At 41.6% G+C, this 21,870-nt stretch overlaps 1 protein-coding gene across 2 annotated transcripts in view; it reads left to right on the forward strand.

The window, feature by feature from the left end:
• LOC126484124 (HEAT repeat-containing protein 1) overlaps nucleotides 1–17,308 on the forward strand; it is a 271,959-nt gene extending 254,651 nt beyond the window's left edge. For both annotated transcript variants that reach the window (XM_050107506.1, XM_050107508.1), the window contains one exon: nucleotides 16,805–17,308. In XM_050107506.1, coding sequence (XP_049963463.1) covers nucleotides 16,805–17,002 — 198 coding nt within the window. In that variant the 3' untranslated portion in view covers nucleotides 17,003–17,308. The remainder of the gene's footprint in view (nucleotides 1–16,804) is intronic.
• The last annotated feature ends 4,562 nt before the right edge of the window (nucleotides 17,309–21,870 follow it).

Genomic DNA, 21,870 nt, shown 5'->3' on the forward strand with positions numbered 1-21,870 from the left:
GCATAGATGAAATATTGTATTAACAGATAACATGGTAAGGCTGATGCCAGTATGGTAAGGGAAACTGCAGAAGAGTGTCATTTGTTACCTTACCTGTGTTATTTAGTTTGATGTTTTCTTTCCTTCTTCTGCCAATGCTGTCATTTGGCTTTTGTCTGAATACTAAAATCTAAGGGAGATGACTAATTGGATTAAGAATAAGCTACAGGTATAGGAAATGTGTTCTTCGTGGCTTGATATAGAATTTAGTGGCTAACATTAAGGCATCCAATGGAGTAGTTATAAGGAGTATATTATTTATTGAACATTTCACATGCACAAGAGTGAATAGTTCACAGGTAACCTCAAATCAACACACACATAAAAAGACAACTATTATTAGGGTGTGTAAAGTGTAGCATCTATTTTTGCCAAAATTTTCATTTATTTTTGGCATCGTTTGTATCTATTTTTGGTGAAAGTAGCCTCCTCTTCCTTTGTGTGTGTGTGTGTGTGTGTGTGTGTGTGTGTGTGTGTGTGTGTGTGTAGTGTAGTGCTTTGAAACTGACAGTTAACAAAAAGTGGTGATTGGGGAACTTTTTGACTGGAACATTTGCTTTTGCCTTCAACAGTTGTTTTTCCAAAATAGCTTTTGCTTTCGTCTTTTGGCTGTATTTAAGCCCTCAGTAAATAATCATTTTATAGTGGAGGAGCAGCAATTTCCCACTTGTGAACTGAATGCGTCTCTGATTTAACTTGTTAACATAAAACCTTGAGATATCTCACTATTATTTTGACAGAAGCTTAAAATCCCGAGTATACTCAAGCAACTTAAGAAGAGACCTTCAAAAAAATAAAACCTTACTTATGATTTATGGAAAATCTCATATAAGATGTGAAACAAATACTAACAAAGAGATAGAGGGGCTGGCCAGTACTTACCTCAGCTCAGTACAGCCGATAGATACACATAAAACAGAACTGAAAATTTACATTCCTAGCTTTCGGAACTTTGTTCCTTCATCAGGGAGGAGAGAGGGGAAAAAATGGAAGAGGGGAAATTGGATTCAGTTACTCACAACCCAGGTTATGAAGCAACAGGGAAAGGTAAACAGGGAGGGTAGCAAGGATGGAGGCATGGTTGTCAGAGGGAAGCCAAAGATATTCTACTGTAAGTACTGTGCCAGCTTCAAACCAAAGAGGATGCATACAGAAGTAAAGAGGTATATAGTATAAAGATTAACACAACTATGTAGGATGAAAAGATGCGTGAATGGCTAAAGAGGAAAGGGAAAGAGGAGAAGACTGAAGAGTGAATGGGAGTGAGGTTGTTTAACGTAGGTTCAGTCCAGGGGGATGGCGGGATGAAAGGATGTGTTGGAGTGCAAGTTCCCATCTGCGCAGTTCAGAGGGACTGGTGTTGGGTGGGAGAAGCCAAATGGCACATACGGTGTAGCAGGTTCCTAGGTCCCTAGAAGTATGCTGGAGGGCATGCTCCGCTACTGGGTATTCGGCATCTCCTAGGCGGACAGTTCGTCTGTGTCCGCCTAGGAGATGCCCAAAACCCAGTAGCGGAGCATGCCCTCCAGCATAATTCTAGGGACCTAGGAACCTGCTACACCGTATGTGCCATTTGGCTTCTCCCACCCAACACCAGTCCCTCTGAACTGCGCAGATGGGAACTTGCACTCCAACACATCCTTTCATCCCGCCATCCCCCTGGACTGAACCTACGTTAAACAACCTCACTCCCATTCACTCTTCAGTCTTCTCCTCTTTCCCTTTCCTCTTTAGCCATTCACGCATCTTTTCATCCTACATAGTTGTGTTTATCTTTATACTATATACCTCTTTACTTCTGTATGCATTCTCTTTGGTTTGAAGCTGGCACAGTACTTACAGTAGAATATCTTTGGCTTCCCTCTGACAACCATGCCTCCATCCTTGCTACCCTCCCTGTTTACCTTTCCCTGTTGCTTCATAACCTGGGTTGTGAGTAACTGAATCCACTTTCCCTTCTTCCCTTTTTTCCCCTCTCTCCTCCCTGATGAAGGAACAAAGTTCCGAAAGCTAGGAATGTAAATTTTCAGTTCTGTTTTATGTGTATCTATCGGCTGTACTGAGCTGAGGTAAGTACTGGCCAGCCCCTCTATCTCTTTGTTAGTATTTGTTTCAAAACCTTACTTATATCTGTTTCAGCACATAGTTACATGTTTGGCTGCAAGAGAGCATTTGGTACTATGTTCGTAGCTTGGCTGTCTGGTTTTGCTTGAGGTGGTTGCCACTAGATACCGTCTTTCCTGTGTGCAGCTTTGAATAATCGACAACAAAACATTCACTTTTGGACATTATTATTATTATTAATATTAATATTATTAATATTTATGGCTGGGGACAAGTAAACACCAAAGCCATCAGTGATATACCAACAAATATTTAAAAATGACAATAAATGGGTAACCAAGTTTCACTCTCCCCCACAAGAATTGCAAGGCCACCCAGATAAGATGAGCTTCAGAAAATCTCGTAATAAAATCCCAAAGGGGCACAGCACAATAACTAGACACAAATAAAATCAGGGATAAAATACCAGCAAAAAAAGGGGGCAGGGGGGCGGGGCAGATAACTGTGGCTGGATGAGTATTTACAAATGTGAGTGACTGAGCCACTACGTGACACATTAAAATCACACATCCGTTATGTTGGAAAGAATTTCGGACACCACGTTAAATCTCAAAATACAAACAACACTCACCTCATTATCAATTAAACAGAGGGCAGGTCCTTTGGGAGTCCCAGATCAATCATCAGGTCATATTACAAGGTATGTACATAGAGTAAGTTCCGTTTGGTTATATAAAACAAATATGTACAGATACAGAAAAAAATATTTATTGTACAAAAATCTACGACTGTTAAACTAATTTACTACATAGCCTCCAAAATTTTGTAAGCACTTGTCATAGCGTGGCACAAGTTTTTCTGTGCCGTCTTCACAGAAGGTTGCCACCTGTGTATTCAACCATGTGGTAACATGTTCTTTCAGCTCGTCATTATCGTTGAAGTGTTGACCACCGAGGACAGGTTTTAGGTGTAAGAAGAGATGGAGGAGCTAGGTGCTGGATGTACGGAGGATGATCAAATGCATCCCAGTGAAATTCCTGTAAGAGTTGTTTGGTCACATTCACTGCGAGAGGTCGGACATTATCATGGAAAAAAACACCACCTTTTGACAGCAATCATTGGTGCTTGTTCAGTATTGCACGGCACAATTTCTTAAAGGTCTCGCAGTAACCATGAGCATTGATTGTTTGGTCTCGTGGTAAGAAATCAATCAGCAAAATGCCTTTTCTGTCCCAAAAAAAATGGTGCACATGACTTTTCGAGGTGTCAAGATTTGCTTAGGCTTAACCTTTGTTGGGGATTAAGTGTGCCTCCACTCCATTGATTGCTGTTTTGTTTCAGGGATGTCGTACAATACCCAAGTTTCATCTCCCATGACTATCCGAGAAAGAAAACCATCACCTTCTTCATTGTAGTGTGTCAAAAACCGAAATCCACTGCCAATCCGTTGTTTTTTGTGTTGTTCAGTAAGAATTTTGGGTAACAAACGTGAGCAAAGTTTACGAAATTTCATTTTTTCAGTAACAGTTTCATGAATTAGTGATCGTCAGATTTGCGGAACTTCCATAGCAAGGGCACTAAGTGCAAACTTATGGTTCTGCTTAGTTTTCTCTTCAATTGTGTGAACCAGTTCATCAGTAACCACAGACGGGTGTCCACTTCGTTCTTCATTGTGCACTTGATCACATCCTTCATTGAACAGTCTGACCCATCTTCTAACCATTGAATCACTCATAGCATTTTGTCCATAAACCTCACAGATTTGCTGATGAATTTTCTTTGGTTTAACTTTCTTTGCTTTTAGAAAATTAATCACAGATCTGATTTCACATGCGGCGGCATTTTCAATTACGGGTGACATTATAAAGAAGCACTACAAAGCACACGTCGGCAGCAGTGATCTGAAAATGGCGTACTTGTCTTCTCCTTGAGTTAGAGTAACTGCCGTGCATGCTCGGAACTGCGATCATAGCGCTGCCACGGGTAGAAATAGAAACAGAACTTACTTTGTGGACGACCCCTTGTATAAAACACACTCAATTAAAGTACGTCATATTGACATACTGTTCCAGGTGTGTCCACATCTCTGATGTATTGGGGTGCCTCGTGACATTTGAGGAAGCCATGTGTCAGTGGACAATGTCCCATTTGGAACCATGTAAGGCTACTTCTACAGACAGTTACGGGCGGAAGGAGGTCATCCATAGGAGGTCATCCATGGTCTCACTGAAGGTTTTATGGAATTAAGTTTAATATTCCTCCCTTCCGACCACTGAGTCTCCCACCGACCCTTTGCCTTCCTGGTCACAAATGAAGTGGCAACCTGCAGGGGGACTGAACAGTGAGCAAGAGGAGGTAGGGAGCAAGCCCCCTTGGCAGCTGCATCAGCAAGTTCATTTCTCTGAATCCCTATGTGCCCCAAAACCCAGCAGAAAATGATTTCCTTGTCTTGCCTTTGTAAGAGAAAAGAGTGTCTCATGCTCTTCTTACACTATTTGAACTGTCCAATAACAAGGTGGACACTTTGAGACTCTGAGCAGATGAGGATTTTCTTGCATGACGCTGTCTCATCTGCTCCACTTGCCTCAGGACAGCAAACAATTATGTGTAATAAACTGAAAACTGCTGTGGAAGCGCTATCCTCTGGACAGTGTTGGTAAACATGACAGAACAACTGAGAAACTCTCCCTGCGTAGACCCATATGTATAAACAGTAACAACATCTGGGTGGTGGCATAAAATCTTGTTAAATGTAATCACAAGAATGTAATGTGGGGTACAATGCTTCCCGTTAGCAGTCAGTTCTGAAATTAATCTGAGCCTCATTACTAGCCAGGGGGATGCATACTCTACCCCAGCTTTGGACCTTAATGCACCCCCCCCCCCCTTTCCACTCGAGGCATTCCTATGCATTGATCCCAAATGGCCTTGTTGGCTGTGGCTGATGATTGAACAGCCATTCCAGTGGTGGTTGCAACAATGTAGTTGCATGCTGGTGATGTAGGAACTAACAAAGCACTATAGGCTTCACGTACAATGGGAAGATGATGTCGAATAGAAAGCAGAGGCTCACCACACACAGGCCAGCAACAGCAGTCGTGTGATAGGCCCCTGTTGACAGACTAGTACACTCATGATGACCCGCATCTAGTATTTTGAGGCCTTGCTGGCCCATAGATCTGGCATACATATTCAAGCTGGGGTTGCACAAAGGCCTCATAAAGTTGGAGCAGGCATGTCCTGTCAGCCCCCCCTCCCCCCCAAGATGTCTGATTGGTGCATTTAAGGATGTTCAAGACCCTGAGACACCTCAATTTAATTCTTTAAGGTTTTAGCTTCTCATCAAAAGTAGGGCCCAGATATTTCACTTTTGCAGTAAAAGTGAGGACTATATTCCCCAGTTTTAAAATGTGTAAATTAAAAAGAGCGGGAGCAGTTAAAATCAACACAAACAGTTTCCTTGAGAGCATTTAAAACCTGTGGTGTAAGACCATTCCTCCAACCGCCTGATTGTCAGTTCCAATTACTGGTCATTGTGAGGTTGGAGGATGCGTGAAGATGGAGAAGCCATCTGCAAACAAGGAACATGTTATGGGACATCACACTGTGGACATAATACTGTTTATTGCAGTGGCGAACCCCATGATACTTAAAACATTCCCTTGAGGGACACCATTCTCCTGCTTAAAATGGTCAGAAGGGACATTCTCAACCTTGTATCTAAAATATTTGTCTGAAAGAAGGACCATATGGAAGTGAGCAGATATCCAAGGAACCCCGACTGATAGAACTGCAACAAAATATTATGCCTCATTATAGTATTGTAGGCCTTTTATAAATAGGATAAAACACCAATAAGGTGTTCCTTACAAAGGAAAGCTTGTCGAACTGCTGCTTCTAACAGGGTCAGATTATAGAATGTGGAGTGAAACTCTCTGAACCCACACTGTGAGTGACTTAGTAGGGATCTGATTTCGAGAACCCACATTAGGCACTGGTTGATCATATGCTCCAGTGTCTGTCCTGTGCAGCTTGTACAGCTAATGCTACTATAACTACCAGGGTTTGTCCAATCCTTCCCTAGTTTTAAAACTGAGTAAAGAATAGGTTCTTTCCATGAGCTGGGAAAGTCTCCAGTCATCCACATTAAATTTGAAGACCTGAAGAATGATCCCCTTTGACCATGGGTCCAACACTTTCAACATGCTGTTCATTATCAGATCTTTTCCAGGTGTCATGTCACAGCTACTGATAGTGCAGAATCCATGTTGGTGGAACAGAAATCAAAATCAGCCTTCTCCTGTGTCTCCTGATATCGATGGAAAGCTGGATCCTGGCTAGAATCAGCCATAAGGGACTTACATGATGCAGCCATTGTCTGAGCTGACTCTCTTGGTGACGTTAGGAGAGACCACTATATTTTTACAGCAGCTGTTGGCAGTCATGAGTTGCACCTTGAGATCCTCCTGATGGCTTCCCATACTTTACTTACAGATGTGGATCTATCGATGGAGTTAAGGAACTCTTGCCAAGACCTCTGCGTGAATTATTCTCTTCGCCTTAGTGTACGCACCATTTGTGAAGTTGCAAGATTATCTTCTGTTGGGCATTGATTGAATCTGTGCATAGCTGCCCTCCTGTCCCTCTTTGCAGAACGACACCCATCATTCCACTAAGAACCAAGTCGCCTCCCGTTGACTTTGGGATGGACACATCAGTGGCTTGATGAATCACAGCTGCAATGTGATCCACCTGATTCTGGACACCGTCACACTGCTTGAAAACAGCCAGCTGCCTGTGAAGCATCCAGTCAGCCTTTTGGAACAACTATCTCGGCAGCTTCCTTTAGGGATCTGCTCCATTGGGCAGATGGATCCAGATATAGAATAGTTGTTGCTGCCATGAAGATCATTGTCCACTCCCCATTGAGCAGTGTCTACAATGACAGACAAGCAGGAGGAGAAGTCTGTGGCCATAGGCAAGTCCATAGCGGTGCTAAAATCTGTAGCTTGACCCATGTTCATGTGTATTATATCTGTAGTATTAGTCTCTCAAGTATCCAACTCTTGGGGCAAGTGTTGTTAGAACCCATAGTGCACTACGTGCATTGAAGTCCTCTAAGAGAAAACAGGGAAAGGGTAGTTCATCAAGATGTGTGAGGATTGCACTGCCAAGAGGCTGATGGGGCGGTATGTACACAGAGTACACTTGTGACAGAAACTGCCTGTCGCCTTATGGTTAAAGACACAGTGGGGAGTGAAAAGTGTCATTGACGAACACTGCAGCCCCATCTTTTGCCCTGTCACCAGTAGGATTGTCTCTTTTGTGGAGATGATACCTTTCAAGTACAGGCACATCAGTCTGTTTAAAGAGAATGTCTTGAAGACAGAGGCAAAAGGGACTGTCCTGTACAAGGAGTCTCAATTTCTGCAGATGTATCCTTTATTGATTCATATTCCGCTAGAGTATGGGAGCTGTTTCATCTTGATTTACTCATGTCTTTGCTCCACCATGTTGAGGCTCTTGCAGATTGAGGTGAGGTGGAAGAGCTGCTTGGCTCTAGTGAAGAGGCATCAAAATCCATGATGTCCACATCACCAGTTTGACGTGCCAGAATAATGTTTGATGGTGCCCAGGACAGCTTAGGACCCGAATGCGGAGACCCTTCCCAGCTGCCTTTCCGAGCAAGGATGAGGGGGAAAAGGGGCCTTTTTTTTGGAAGAAAATGGGCATTCAGAGTCACTCTCCTTGTGGGGTGCCTTTGTGATGCGACTGAAATCATTGCTGGTTTCTTCTGTCATAGCTGCCTGGATTGCTTTTGTATTTAGTCCCTTTGGCATGTACTGGTGCAAGTACAGGTTCTGGTGGTTGATAGTGGTACACTGGATGCCATTTGCATCGAAGCGTCGACCTTGGGAATGGGTTTCTGCACCATGCAAATATAAGAAGTGGCAAAGACATGGGGTTTCATTGCCTTATATTCCTTTTTGGCTTCTGCATAGGGGATCCTCTTGGTCACTTTTATTTTCTGAATTTTGAATGCCTCCACAAAAACAGGGCATTCTTGGTTCCAGACTGGCAGTTAATGCAGGCTGCTGGAGATGGACAATCAGTCCCAGCTTCATGGGTTGCCTTTTCACACTTCCCACAAGTCGTTTTGCCTCCACAGCTCAGCATCGTATGGCCGGAACGGAGACATTTGTAACACCGCATAGGGTTAGGTACATAAGGCCTAACCCTGAGATAGAGGAACCCTTCCGTAATATGTTCAGAGAGCGTTGGAGAATTGAAGGTGGCAGTCTTCTCAATCTCTCCATTATTCCTTTGCATTCGTTGCTCCACATACGCTATCCCCTTGATGCCCATTCTTGTTCAGTTCGGCAGTGTCTATTTCCATAATGTGACCACACTCTTGCTTTGCCCTGCTAGTCTTAACCAGTAGAGAACCATTTCGCAGCTTCTTTATAGACTTTAAGGTACCAACAAGCTCTTCTAAGACTTTATGAACATAAAAAGGGGACACTTTTTCAAACGAGCCCTCCTTCCTCTTGATTTTACAAAAAAACATCCTGGTTTATGACTCCTTGAGCCCCATTACTAAAGACAGATTGATTACCAGCAGGACTATCGTCCCTCATTTGTTTGGATGAGTGAGTGCAAGTACTCCCAGGGTGTACACCCATCACACTGAGAGATGGAGAAGAAGATTTCAAGGGTTCCGTCTCGGTCCCACAAGAAGTGAAGTGCGACAGGTACTCTAGAGGTCGTTCGCTACCAACTGTTCCACCTCAAAAGCCGTGCATCTCATTGGTGCACAGCCACAGCACACCTTGAGATTGAGTTTTTTTATTTTTTTTTTAAATAGAGATTTTTACCATCCTCGCGATCTGGGTGATCAAGCCGAGATCCCCGTTCCTTGTGATACACAGCGTTCCACCGCTGCCCCGCACGGTGGTCACTGAAGCATACACAGGGTTTATGGTGACACAGGACTGGCTGTGCTTACTAGTCCTATATCGTTGTTTAAGCAATGCTTCAAAAAAGGATTCTTATAGTGATCCTGAGTTTGACATTGAATTTAGCAGCTCAGAAAGTGAAGGAGAATGTTATGTTAGTTCATTAGAGACTGAAAGTGATGACAGTTTGTCAGTTCAGCAACAAGTGCTCAGCCGTGGTACGAGATAAATACATCAACTGCACTCCTCCAACATTTATACAGGGTGTTACAAAAAGGTACGGCCAAACTTTCAGGAAACATTCTTCACACACAAAGAAAGAAAATATGTTATGTGGACATGGGTCCGGAAACGCTTACTTTCCACTCATTTCATTACTTCTCTTCAAATCACATTAATCATGGAATGGAAACACACAGCAATAGAACGTACCAGCGTGACTTCAAACACTTTGTTACAGGAAATGTTCAATATGTCCTCCGTTAGCGAGGATACATGCATCCACCCTCCGTCGCATGGAATCCCTGATGCGCTGATGCAGCCCTGGAGAATGGCGTATTGTATCACAGCCGTCCACAATACGAGCACGAAGAGTCTCGACATTTGGTACTGGGGTTGCGTAGACAAGAGCTTTCAAATGCCCCCATAAATGAAAGTCAAGAGGGTTGAGGTTAGGAGAGCGTGGAGGCCATGGAATTGGTCCGCCTCTACCAATCCATCGGTCACCGAATCTGTTGTTGAGAAGCGTACGAACACTTCAACTGAAATGTGCAGGAGCTCCATCGTGCATGAACCACATGTTGTGTCGTACTTGTAAAGGCACATGTTCTAGCAGCACAGGTAGAGTATCCCGTATGAAATCATGATAATGTGCTCCATTGAGTGTAGGTGGAAGAACATGGGGCCCAATCAAGACATCACCAACAATGCCTGCCCAAATGTTAACAGAAAATCTGTGTTGATGACGTGATTGCACAATTGCGTGCAGATTCTCGTCAGCCTACACATGTTGATTGTGAAAATTTACAATTTGATCACGTTGGGATGAAGCCTCATCCGTAAAGAGAACATTTGCACTGAAATGAGGATTGACACATTGTTGGATGACCCATTCGCAGAAGTGTACCCGTGTAGGCCAATCAGCTGCTGATAGTGTCTGCACACGCTGTACATGGTACGGAAACAACTGGTTCTCCCGTAGCACTCTCCATACAGTGACGTGGTCAACGTTACCTTGTACAACAGCAACTTATCTGACACTGACATTAGGGTTATCGTCAACTGCACGAAGAATTGCAGGTGTCCTCGTCGTTCTAGGTCTTCCCCAGTCGCGAGTCATAGGCTGGAATGTTCCGTGCTCCTTAAGACGCCGATCAATTGCTTCGAACGTCTTCCTGTCGGGACACCTTCGTTCTGGAAATCTGTCTCGATACAAACGTATCGCGCCACAGCTATTGCCCCGTGCTAATTTAGAACTTGAGAAGTGTGCAGCGGTAGAGAGAGCACTTAGCTGGCAACATTTAAGAGAAACTGGGGATTAAAGCTCACTTTATATGGAAAAAGAGGAATTGAAGGAAGAACAGAAGTGAATTAGATGTTGGAAAGGCAAGTGAAAGAAGACAGTAATGGAAACTGCAGACCACAGGAAAAAGAGTATCATAGAGTGGTGGGGAAAAAAAGACATAAATTGCAGAACAAGGGTTGAAAAAGAGATGTTCTAATGAAAAAATGGTGCCACAAGGCAGGAAGAGGATAGCAGAAACAAGGGGGAAAAGAGAAGATTAATTACAAGTGGTTCAAATGGCTCTGAGCACTATGGGACTTAACATCTGAGGTCATCAGTCCCCTAGAACTTAGAACTACTTAAACCTATCTAACCTACGGACATCACACACATCCATGCCCGAGGCAGGATTCGAACCTGCAACCGTAGCAGTCGCACGGTTCCGGACTTTCCACCTAGAACCGCTCGGCCACCACGGTCGGCTGAAGATTAATTACATTTAGAGATAACTATTGTGTTGTAAACAGAGCATTACTCTTGCCATTGTGAATTGAATAATTCAGCCTTTCTTGTGCCAGAAATATTGTCAGACCTGGTACTGCCTGTCTGAGTGCAGGATGGACAAAGTGCCTAATGCCATTGCGTTGCATCATTGCAAGATTGTGTGGGCCTGCAGCATGACACTCTTCGCTTCTGAGGTAATGCAGGCATGAGGCGTTTCACATGCCACTTTCTCATTTTGGGGAAACTGCCTTGACAATAGCTTGTAGATGACACAGGCCGTCATTGACCAAAGTTGATTCTAACCACAAATTTATATGTCAAAGTGCAGCAAAATCAATTGCCAGTTCATTTCTGGGCAAAACACAAGTGAACAGTCATAATATTAAAAACATCATAGCTATTGGGTACATAAATCAAACCCCTGTCTTTGCCCACTGTAGACCAAATACTGTACAGTTTGGTGATGACACAGGAGTATTGTCATTGAGCCCTATAAGCATGACTGACAGGTACTCATTTAAAAATCCAGTGTAGAATAATGACAATATTGTGAGAAGGATAGTTGCTACTCACCACATAGCAAAGATGCTGAATCGCAGATAGGCACTGTGTGTGTGTGTGTGTGTGTGTGTGTGTGTGTGTAATTCTGATACATGCAGTTTTGGCAGAAAGCTAATTTGTTTGGCAGCCTTTTTGTTCTGCCTATCTGCAACTCAGCATCTCAAGTATGTAATGAGTAGTAATGTCCTTTTCATAATATTGACACGTATTCATTGCCTAGATGTATATATTAATCATGTGAAGCAACACACATCAGTTTCTAACAGGGCACTTTTCAAGCAGTTGGGGCTCTTGATACAACTGCTCAGCGATGAACTATTTTGAGGAACTGATCTGGCATTCCAGGTCATTTGATCTTGATCCTATTGACCACATCTAGAAGGTCATCAAGCAGAACGTTTGGGCCATGTGTCCAGTTCTGATCAGTGTCTGTGCTTAGTGGGTGTTCTTGACCAACACGCCACCCCAACACATTTGGTACCATGTGAAGTACATGTCTCTTATACTAACATTGTAATTATTCGATTTATTTTTCTCCGCTGGCAGTGTCAGACCTGCAAATCATCCCTCTTTTTCTTTCCACTCTGAACTGTACAATCTACTAATTAAGTAAAGGAGAGGGTATATGGTTTCACACCACTCATTATCTTGTCCACATTCCTTCTCTATTTCCATATCTCGGTAATCACAGATTACATATCCAACCATGAAACTTTTCACATCAAGAAAAGCAATGATGAGCATCTCATTAGGAAGTGATAGGCAACAAAAGTATCAGCATTATCATGATCAAGAATGTTATGGATAGCTAGTAACAGTGTTGATAGATATACACTCCTGGAAATGGAGAAAAGAACACATTGACACCGGTGTGTCAGACCCACCATACTTGCTCCGGACACTGCGAGAGGGCTGTACAAGCAATGATCAAACTCACGGCACAGCGGACACACCAGGAACCGCGGTGTTGGCCGTCGAATGGCGCTAGCTGCGCAGCATTTGTGCACCGCCGCCGTCAGTGTCAGCCAGTTTGCCGTGGCATACGGAGCTCCATCGCAGTCTTTAACACTGGTAGCATGCCACGACAGCGTGGACGTGAACCGTATGTGCAGTTGACGGACTTTGAGCGAGGGCGTATAGTGGGCATGCGGGAGGCCGGGTGGACGTACCGCCGAATTGCTCAACACGTGGGGCGTGAGGTCTCCACAGTACATCAATGTTGTCGCCAGTGGTCGGCGGAAGGTGCACGTGCCCGTCGACCTGGGACCGGACCGCAGCGACGCATGGATGCACGCCAAGACCGTAGGATCCTACGCAGTGCCGTAGGGGACCGCACCGCCACTTCCCAGCAAATTAGGGACACTGTTGCTCCTGGGGTATCGGCGAGGACCATTCGCAACCGTCTCCATGAAGCTGGGCTACGGTCCCGCACACCGTTAGGCCATCTTCCGCTCACGCCCCAACATCGTGCAGCCCGCCTCCAGTGGTGTCGCGACAGGCGTGAATGGAGGGACGAATGGAGACGTGTCGTCTTCAGCGATGAGAGTCGCTTCTGCCTTGGTGCCAATGATGGTCGTATGCGTGTTTGGCGCCGTGCAGGTGAGCGCCACAATCAGGACTGCATACGACCGAGGCACACAGGGCCAACACCCGGCATCATGGTGTGGGGAGCGATCTCCTACACTGGCCGTACACCACTGGTGATCGTCGAGGGGACACTGAATAGTGCACGGTACATCCAAACCGTCATCGAACCCATCGTTCTACCATTCCTAGACCGGCAAGGGAACTTGCTGTTCCAACAGGACAATGCACGTCCGCATGTATCCCGTGCCACCCAACGTGCTCTAGAAGGTGTATGTCAACTACCCTGGCCAGCAAGATCTCCGGATCTGTCCCCCATTGAGCATGTTTGGCACTGGATGAAGCGTCGTCTCACGCGGTCTGCACGTCCAGCACGAACGCTGGTCCAACTGAGGCGCCAGGTGGAAATGGCATGGCAAGCCATTCCACAGGACTACATCCAGCATCTCTACGATCGTCTCCACGGGAGAATAGCAGCCTGCATTGCTGCGAAAGGTGGATATACACTGTACTAGTGCCGACATTGTGCATGCTCTGTTGCCTGTGTCTATGTGCCTGTGGTTCTGTCAGTGTGATCATGTGATGTATCTGACCCCAGGAATGTGTCAATAAAGTTTCCCCTTCCTGGGACAATGAATTCACGGTGTTCTTATTTCAATTTCCAGGAGTGTATTTAATTCTTGGCATGTGAATGAGATGTATCACACTCAACTGATAATGAGCTTAGTCTGGTCTATTTCTTAGAATGGAAACCCAGAATTGCTTCATGATTAGTGGCCATTTAGCATCGTACCCACTGTATCCAAGGCCATCTAACACATTGTTCACATTCAAATGACAGCCTACATACAGAAATTCCACTTATGGGACAAATATCAGTCTGGTTTTTGTAATCAATAAAGCACGAACAATACTCTCTGACCTGCAGTATCCAATAGACAAGTGTGAGGCTACAATGTTAACATTATTAGACTTCAACAAAGTGTTTCATACTGTCAACTTTGACATACTTCTCATAAATAATCCCCAGCTAAAATTTTCAGATAGTGCACTGATGTTTGAAAACTGCTTGTCTGTGGAAATGAGAAGTCTTAAAAGAGGCATATTCTTTCAGGTGTGCCATAGAGCTCAGTCCTGGGCCCACTATTGTTCACCTTGCATGTCAGTGACATCTCTTCAATTCTAAATTTCTGTGAATATGATTTCTGTACTACTGATGACCTCCAGCTTTACTAAAGTGTTAGACATTAAGATGTCATCTTTCATCATCCAGGTGTGTGGTGATCTGCATTCAGTGGCTCTTAGTCCTCCAGAAGTTTCAGAACATATTACACAGATTGCAAAATATTGGATGGAACAACCACTTGTTCTGCTTATCTCCCACATTGTGATGATGTAATCCATCAAGGTACAGGTTTTAAAAACTGTACACCAGGTTGATCTTATTACTACCCCATTGGGCACTGGCACTTGATTGGTCAGCACATGGACACTTCAGACGGGATGCTGGAAATGGAAATACATGACATGAACTTTTGAGGGAGCAGGACAAGGTTGTGGTAAAAGGGGTAATGAAGAAGCTACTGTGTTTGTTTACAACAATGTAAGGGCAATACTAATTGTTCTGACTACTGCTAATCAATTCTGGATGAATGTGGCCAGATGTACCTTTTTCCTCAACTGCCTCTTCCTTTTATGTAAATGCATGACTTTTTAGTATTCATTATGAAAGAATGCGCCACACTGGTTGTACATGCTTGTATGTAAATAATAGGTAGGCCAGTTGTATTAGCTGCAAGTTGGACCTAATCAGCAGCAAATAAAACTCTGTGTAAAACTGTGTTGCAGTTTGTAAAGTTTGGTGCATTACTCTTCCAGTCTTATATAACTGCACCCAATTTTTTTTCTAAGGGTTCCTGTACAACTTCTTTCAATTGATAACCAGTGAATAAATACACAGTTTCACTGTTTAAATGCAAAGTACACATTTTTTTGTATTAGTCTTGCACCGTATAATTATGCTGTCGGCCATATGGATCATAGATGATTGACAAAATATTTACTTAAGTAATAGTCTGCTAAAGACAAGTTAAAATTCTAAAGGCAAGTTAAAATTCTTACTTGCCTTAGCAGAGTGATGGCATCATGTTGTTGCAGTATTTCAATGAGTTTTGTACTCGTCATCTTCAGGCAAAGTCACTTCGCAAGAAGATGGCGAGTAAGAAACTCATCGAAACATTGTGAAAACACAATGCAGCTCAGCTTGATAATAAATTTATTAACATCAAGTTAGTTACTTAATTACATGTTACATACATCATTTGTATGAGTCTTTCATTGATATGATGTGAAACGAGTCATTTTACAGGATATATGTACATTATTAATGGACACATTATTGTCTTTGGTCCAATTCATGCAACTAAACTTATTATTTTTTTAGTAAAATTGCATCAATGGAATAGAAAGAGTTTCCCAGAAGAAATAATTTTAAATTAGATTTTAGACTTACTTTGCTACCTGTCAGACTTTTTATATTATTGGCAAATGACCAAATATTTTTGTTGATGCAGATTGAACTCCTCTCCGAGTGACAGACAACTTTAACAATTGATAATAAAGGTTGTTTTTCCTCGTCTCAAATTGTGATGGATTATAAATGACGAATTTCTTTAGCGAACATATGAATTGTGACAGCACATGAAAATATACCTAGCTCCTTGGGGAGGTACCTACTTGACGTCCATGGGTGAACACTACACATTATTCTTACTGCTCGCTTTTGTGCAATTAGTACTTTCTTTCTAAGTGGTGAGTTACCCCAGAAAATTATTTTGTATGGCATTATTGAGTGGAAATAAGCAAATTATGGTAGGAGGTTGATATGTTTATCTCCAGGATTAGCAATGATATGAATAGCAAAAGTAGCTGAACTTAATTTTTTGAGAAGCTCAGTAATATGCTTCTTCCAGTTGAAGTTTCCATCAATATGTACACCCAAAAATTTTGAGCATTGTACCTTACTTACTGACTCCTGCTCATTTGCTGTATCAGTTGTTGGTATGACTGTTTGTTGTACAGAGCCAAATGTAATGTGTTTTCTTAATTTATGGAGAGTCCATTTTCATAGAACCACTTAATAATTCTTTGGAAAATAACATTTGCCAACTCCTCTGTTGCTTTCTCTATAGAGGGTGTGTGTTATAACACTAGTATCATCTACAAAAAGTACCGATTTCACGTGTTGAATGTTACTTGCAAGGTCATAAACATATATAAAGAACAGGGGTGGACCCAAAATTGAATCTTGTGGACTGCCGTTTGTGATTTTTACCAACTGGCAATATATTATTATTTAAGGCTTGTACTATTTGATGAGTGACTGTATAAATAGCATTCTCAGTTCAGCAACCTTTCTGGAATCCAAACTGTGATATTCTAAATAAATTGTCTCTACTTAGTGTGTGATTATGTTTAAGTGCATTACATGAGTACAAGTATTACGAGTGAAATAATTATGTAGCTCCAGTCTGTTATACATCTTGTATGGTTTGGATTTATTAATGTTTTATTTCTTTCTTCATTGTTACAGATCAGGCTCATTGCACTTGAAACTTTATGTGAAGTTGCACGGAAGTTGGGTGAAGATTTCTTGCCATTGCTGCCAGAAACTGTTCCATTCCTTGCTGAATTACTAGAAGATGAAGATGAGGAAGTTGAAAAAGCATGCACAAAATCTGTGCAAGAACTAGAGGAAATTCTAGGAGAGCCTCTCCAGAAATATTTTTGAGATGTTTTATTCAGACATGTGAATTATTTTACATATTGTGTTTGTTGTTGACGTGTCAAATGTGATCACTATGTTATTTGTTAATAGTGAGTAGATGGAGATGTAAATTTTATGTATGTAATTTTGTTGGTTCCTCTTTTTTTCCCTGTATATTTATATTCATCCCCCTCCTGGCTTCTGCAGATATTAGGATTTGTACAATTAACAGGCAGTTTGTGATAAGCATGGACGGCAATTTTTTTTAAAAGCCTGTTACAAGACATACCAACAGCATGAATGAAAAATAAATAATTGTGTAGACTTGTCTTCAGGTTGTTCATTTGTTTCTTTGAATAATGTGACATTGATAGCACATGGTGTAATCCTGGCTGGCTTGGCTCTAATGCTTTTGTAGTTGAGAATATGTTAAACACTCATCTTTCTTCCTTTCTGTCCAGTCCATCCCCACCCTTTATTTCTGTGTGAGAACTTAGAAAACAAAGGTAATAACTATTTGCATACTGAGTAACCATAGAATCTAGAGGTTAAAATTTCTGGCATTCTGGCTTTCAACCCAGAAATGTCCCTGTTTGATTCGCTGCAACAATATCGTATCTCTCTGACAAAGACTTTACCTGAAACATGCTTCAGTCAGCCTGAAATGGCCATCTGAGAAACTCACTGAATAAAAAAAATTAATGATATTGGTAAATGAGAATGAAGTGACATTAAAATGGCAAATTTAAATTTGGTAACAGTGTAGCCTTTCATGGCTAGTTTTTACTTTCTTGATCTTTTTAGTTGTGTGGGCATTAGGTTGTGGTCTAAGGCACATTTTCTTGCACATGCAGTCAAGTTTACTCAGGAGCTACTAAAATAAGTGTTAATATTGGTCTTATATAATACAAAAGCAATAGTTATCTGACCAACATGGATAAAGCGGCAGGTAGCAAGTCAAGTCTTGCACTGGGACCAGGGAACCACTAAATTCAGTTCTCTAATACTGTGGTCTTATTGAAGTGCAATCATTACTGTAATTGGATGACCAGAGAAGCCATCGAAATTGCTAATGATGAAAATAGCATCATAAAAGGAGAAGGACTGAAATTAGAAAAAGTTGTGGGGGTTTGTGTAAAACAAAACAGATGACACCAATTCTTCTACAGTTCATACTCTGTAACTCACAATGGCAAATCTCTGCAGTCTGTGACCGATTGGATACAATCATTGTCTGCCTGTTGTGCAGTTATGTATTAACATTTTGGCTTGCCGAATGTGTTTGATTTCGAAAAATAGACAGTGAAGTCCTTATAATCCCTCAGCCTGTCCCTACCGTTAGGAGATAAAACATTACACAATGCCTCACCCAACAACCTAATGCCCATAAGACTAGAATCACCAAGTATTGGGTCTGACAGTTTCTCGATGTGCCATTAATCAAAATTCAGCTAAAGCTATCACAACCACAGTGTTCATTTGTATACATTTAGTCTATGTTGCAAGTGCTGGCACAAAACAAGCTGCCTATTATGCCACTATATGTTGTAAGCAGATGTCTGTTCATAAAATCTTTTTATGTTTCTGTTGTCACCAGTAATTATGTTGAATCTCCAGACAGAGCTACCAGTTGATTTTCTGAAACATGCTGATCTTCAAAATATGGATGTGTATTAGAGATGGATTATTTTTGGTTGTCTAACTGCACAGTAGGTGTTTCATGTCTGTATATTCCTGCAGGGTGGTGATAAGAGTGTGATCTGCTTGTATTGATAACAAGGAGGGTCTCTGTTCATATAAACAAAGGTCTTGTGGCACTGTTTTTGAATTTCCAAGTGAGTGCACTTTCTCTCTAAACATAAAGATGTTGAGGGGGGGGGGCTATATTTGAGCAGCTAAGAAGGTAATATAGTTGTGGTTTTATCATTGATGTATGTAGTCAAACTTAGGTCTTAACAAGTGTGGTGGGAGTGTATTGCCCTTGCTCAATCAAGGTTAGATCTGTGTGTCGAATCTGAGGAATCCATTGTCTCACCCCTGCTCTTCCCCCCTCTGCTTCCTCTACTATTTGTTCTCCTCCTCTTTTTTTCGAACTCTTCATAAATTCACCTTAAATTTCATGCTTATATTTTGTGTAGACAGTTTTCAGTACAAAGGAAATTCAGAGTTTGTGTCTAGCATTTTCCTTTAATAGGTAAAAACTATTTCAGAATTTACACTTGTGGTCATACCCGTACTTCTTGTCAGGAATTAATGTGACAGTATCCTTTGACCTGTTGAGTTCATTATAGTCAGGTTCTGTCCCTAATACTCTTTCTTGTTTCATAATGTAGTGTTTGGATGGTACAATTGTTTTTCATAAAGTTTAGAGTCAATACCCAGCTCTAGCAATTGATACTTTGGTTAGTTTGCCACTACTTGTCCAAACACAAATATTCAATCACCACCACAATGTTTTGGTGTCCTCTCAACTTACATACTATTTCATGTCAAGGAAACTTCCAGGCAAATTATGACAAAGTCCACTTTGGCTAAAAAATGTTCCGTGAAATGTGTGTGCAAGACTCTGTCAATGGAAGTGAGATGTTGAGGTGCCAAATATATAAAACTGTTTCTGTTTCTTAACTAACAAGTGCCTGCTGCATTGATGTTAGTAGTGCTATCACGGAAGACGGTACTCAGTTGTTTGTGAAGTGTCCGCAATAGAGTTCATGTATGATTGTCTGGCATGAAGCATTGTACATTACAGGAACTAGCAGACATGTATTTAATATATCAAGCTGCATGGTGTATTGCTCAGGTAGTCAAATAGTTTCACAATGACTAGTTGACTAGTTTTGCTGCAGGTTTAATTTTCTAATTGTCAGAGCACTCATTCTCAATAAAAAACTATGCACATAGGAAAATTTGAAAATACAGTGTTGAGCACTTACGGAGAAGATACATCAGTAAACACCCTTCAGCTTGCATGTGACATGCACACTTGGAAGAATAGTGTTGAGAGTACTAAAGGAGCAGCAGCCACACCTTTATAATAAACAGTGGGGCCAAATGATTTTGAGCCCATAAGTTCTGTCAGTGGATTATGTTGTAATGCGTCATTTAGACAGATAGTAATCACTCCGAACAGCTGCCGTGTCCTTAGTTTGATGCAATATGCATAAAGAAAATGCACTGAAAGATGTTGCCTAATTCAGATACCTGTGAGGATAACAGAAACTGTTGAATAAAGATTGATTAGCAACAGGCAATTTTTTGACTACCATTTAGGAGTGATGCAGCATGGAATTGTTCGTACAGTATGTAACTTTAAGAACATTTATCATCAGTAGTAGAAGAGGAGAAACTGGAGAAGGGAACCTCTACTGCATAATCTGCACTGAAATGAAACTCAGGTTTTGAATATGATCCACTGACTCATTATTAATCATAGTATGGCTGAACATAACTGGGCTGTGAACATCATGGAAGTAGTAGTTTTTGTTGGGAGTAAAATTTGTATGTAGGAATGGTCACATAATTCGTAATATGATTGAGTCGTCAAACTATCATGAAACAGCCGTCATACCTTCATAAAAGAAAGTAAGAATTTAAAACCAGAAAGTAGGGAATGTGACCCCTGATTAGAGGCAGAGTTGAACTTCATCAGTGTGATCACTGATGCTGGCCCACCTGATTGTAATGTATCCTAGATAAGTGCTTGCACTTGGATCTTTGCCTTTAATGAGCTATGCTAGCACACCTTATAGCCTAATTTGAAACTGAAATGTACCAATTATTTATTGTGCAGTGTCTGCTGAGCTAGTGCCTGAAGGAAAAAGGATATGGTTGCCAGTTGCTTATACCAATCCTGTGTGTTTTTCCTGAACTGAAACTTCAAATTTGTTGTGTGTTTGGATTGTAATCAGAATGCTCAGTTTGCAGAATGTTGAACTTCAGCAAAAGAACATTGGATTTGAATCTCAGACCAGCACTATGTACAAGTGGAATCTCAGTAGTATCTCTCTAATTACCACATTTTCCCACATAGTATGTCCACATTTGGAAGTCCCGGTTCTGACTGCATTAAACACATATTAAAACAACTTATTTTTTACATTCACCCTTCCCACTTAGCATTTTCAAATTAGGGTTTATCGCTAGTGTTTGGCACTGCAGCTTTTGTTACCATTAGTTCTGAGAGTTGGACTGGGACATTTGTGGCTGCGTAAATATGCGTGGGAACAGTGCTACTCAGTGTCAGTGCAAAAAAATTATCTGCTGTGGTAGAACAGCCATGCAAAAGTAGTTCATATAGGTTGACAGTAGCTTCGACAAATTCTGACTTCTACTGACAAATACTGATCAAAGGCAGGTGCGAAGTAGTAGTGGTCAGACAACAAGCAAAATAGTTATTAGTGTGTAATTCAGTCACTGGTGTTCTTTACTCATGTTCAGCATTTCACTGATACACAGTCCACAATTTTTTTGTATCTAAAGGAGTAGCAATACATTGTTCATGAAAAGACATTGAGACAGTTAACAAACAAAAATTGGAACATTGTTCAGGAAATGCACATAAATTCACACATGAAGCATGTTGATATTACACAAAAGCTGAACATTCCTCTATTAACATTAAATACAATAGCAAGCAAACTAAAAGTAACGGAAACACCATGATTGGATGCCAACTGATAAAAATGAATGTGCTGCAATCAATTTCCAAAAAAAAAAAAAAAAAAAAAAAAAAATCAGCTCATGCTTCAAATATTTCAATTAATGGGTACAAGTCTCAGCTGTGGCACAAATTCTAATTTGTTTCTTCAGCTTCTATCATTGCCGTATTAATGGAACTGTTATTCATGCTACAGCAATGTTTTTGACACCAGTGGTGAGGCTCGGAGATCTCA

This window comes from Schistocerca serialis, chromosome 6, assembly GCF_023864345.2.
Source record: "Schistocerca serialis cubense isolate TAMUIC-IGC-003099 chromosome 6, iqSchSeri2.2, whole genome shotgun sequence".
NCBI lineage: Eukaryota > Metazoa > Arthropoda > Insecta > Orthoptera > Acrididae > Schistocerca > Schistocerca serialis.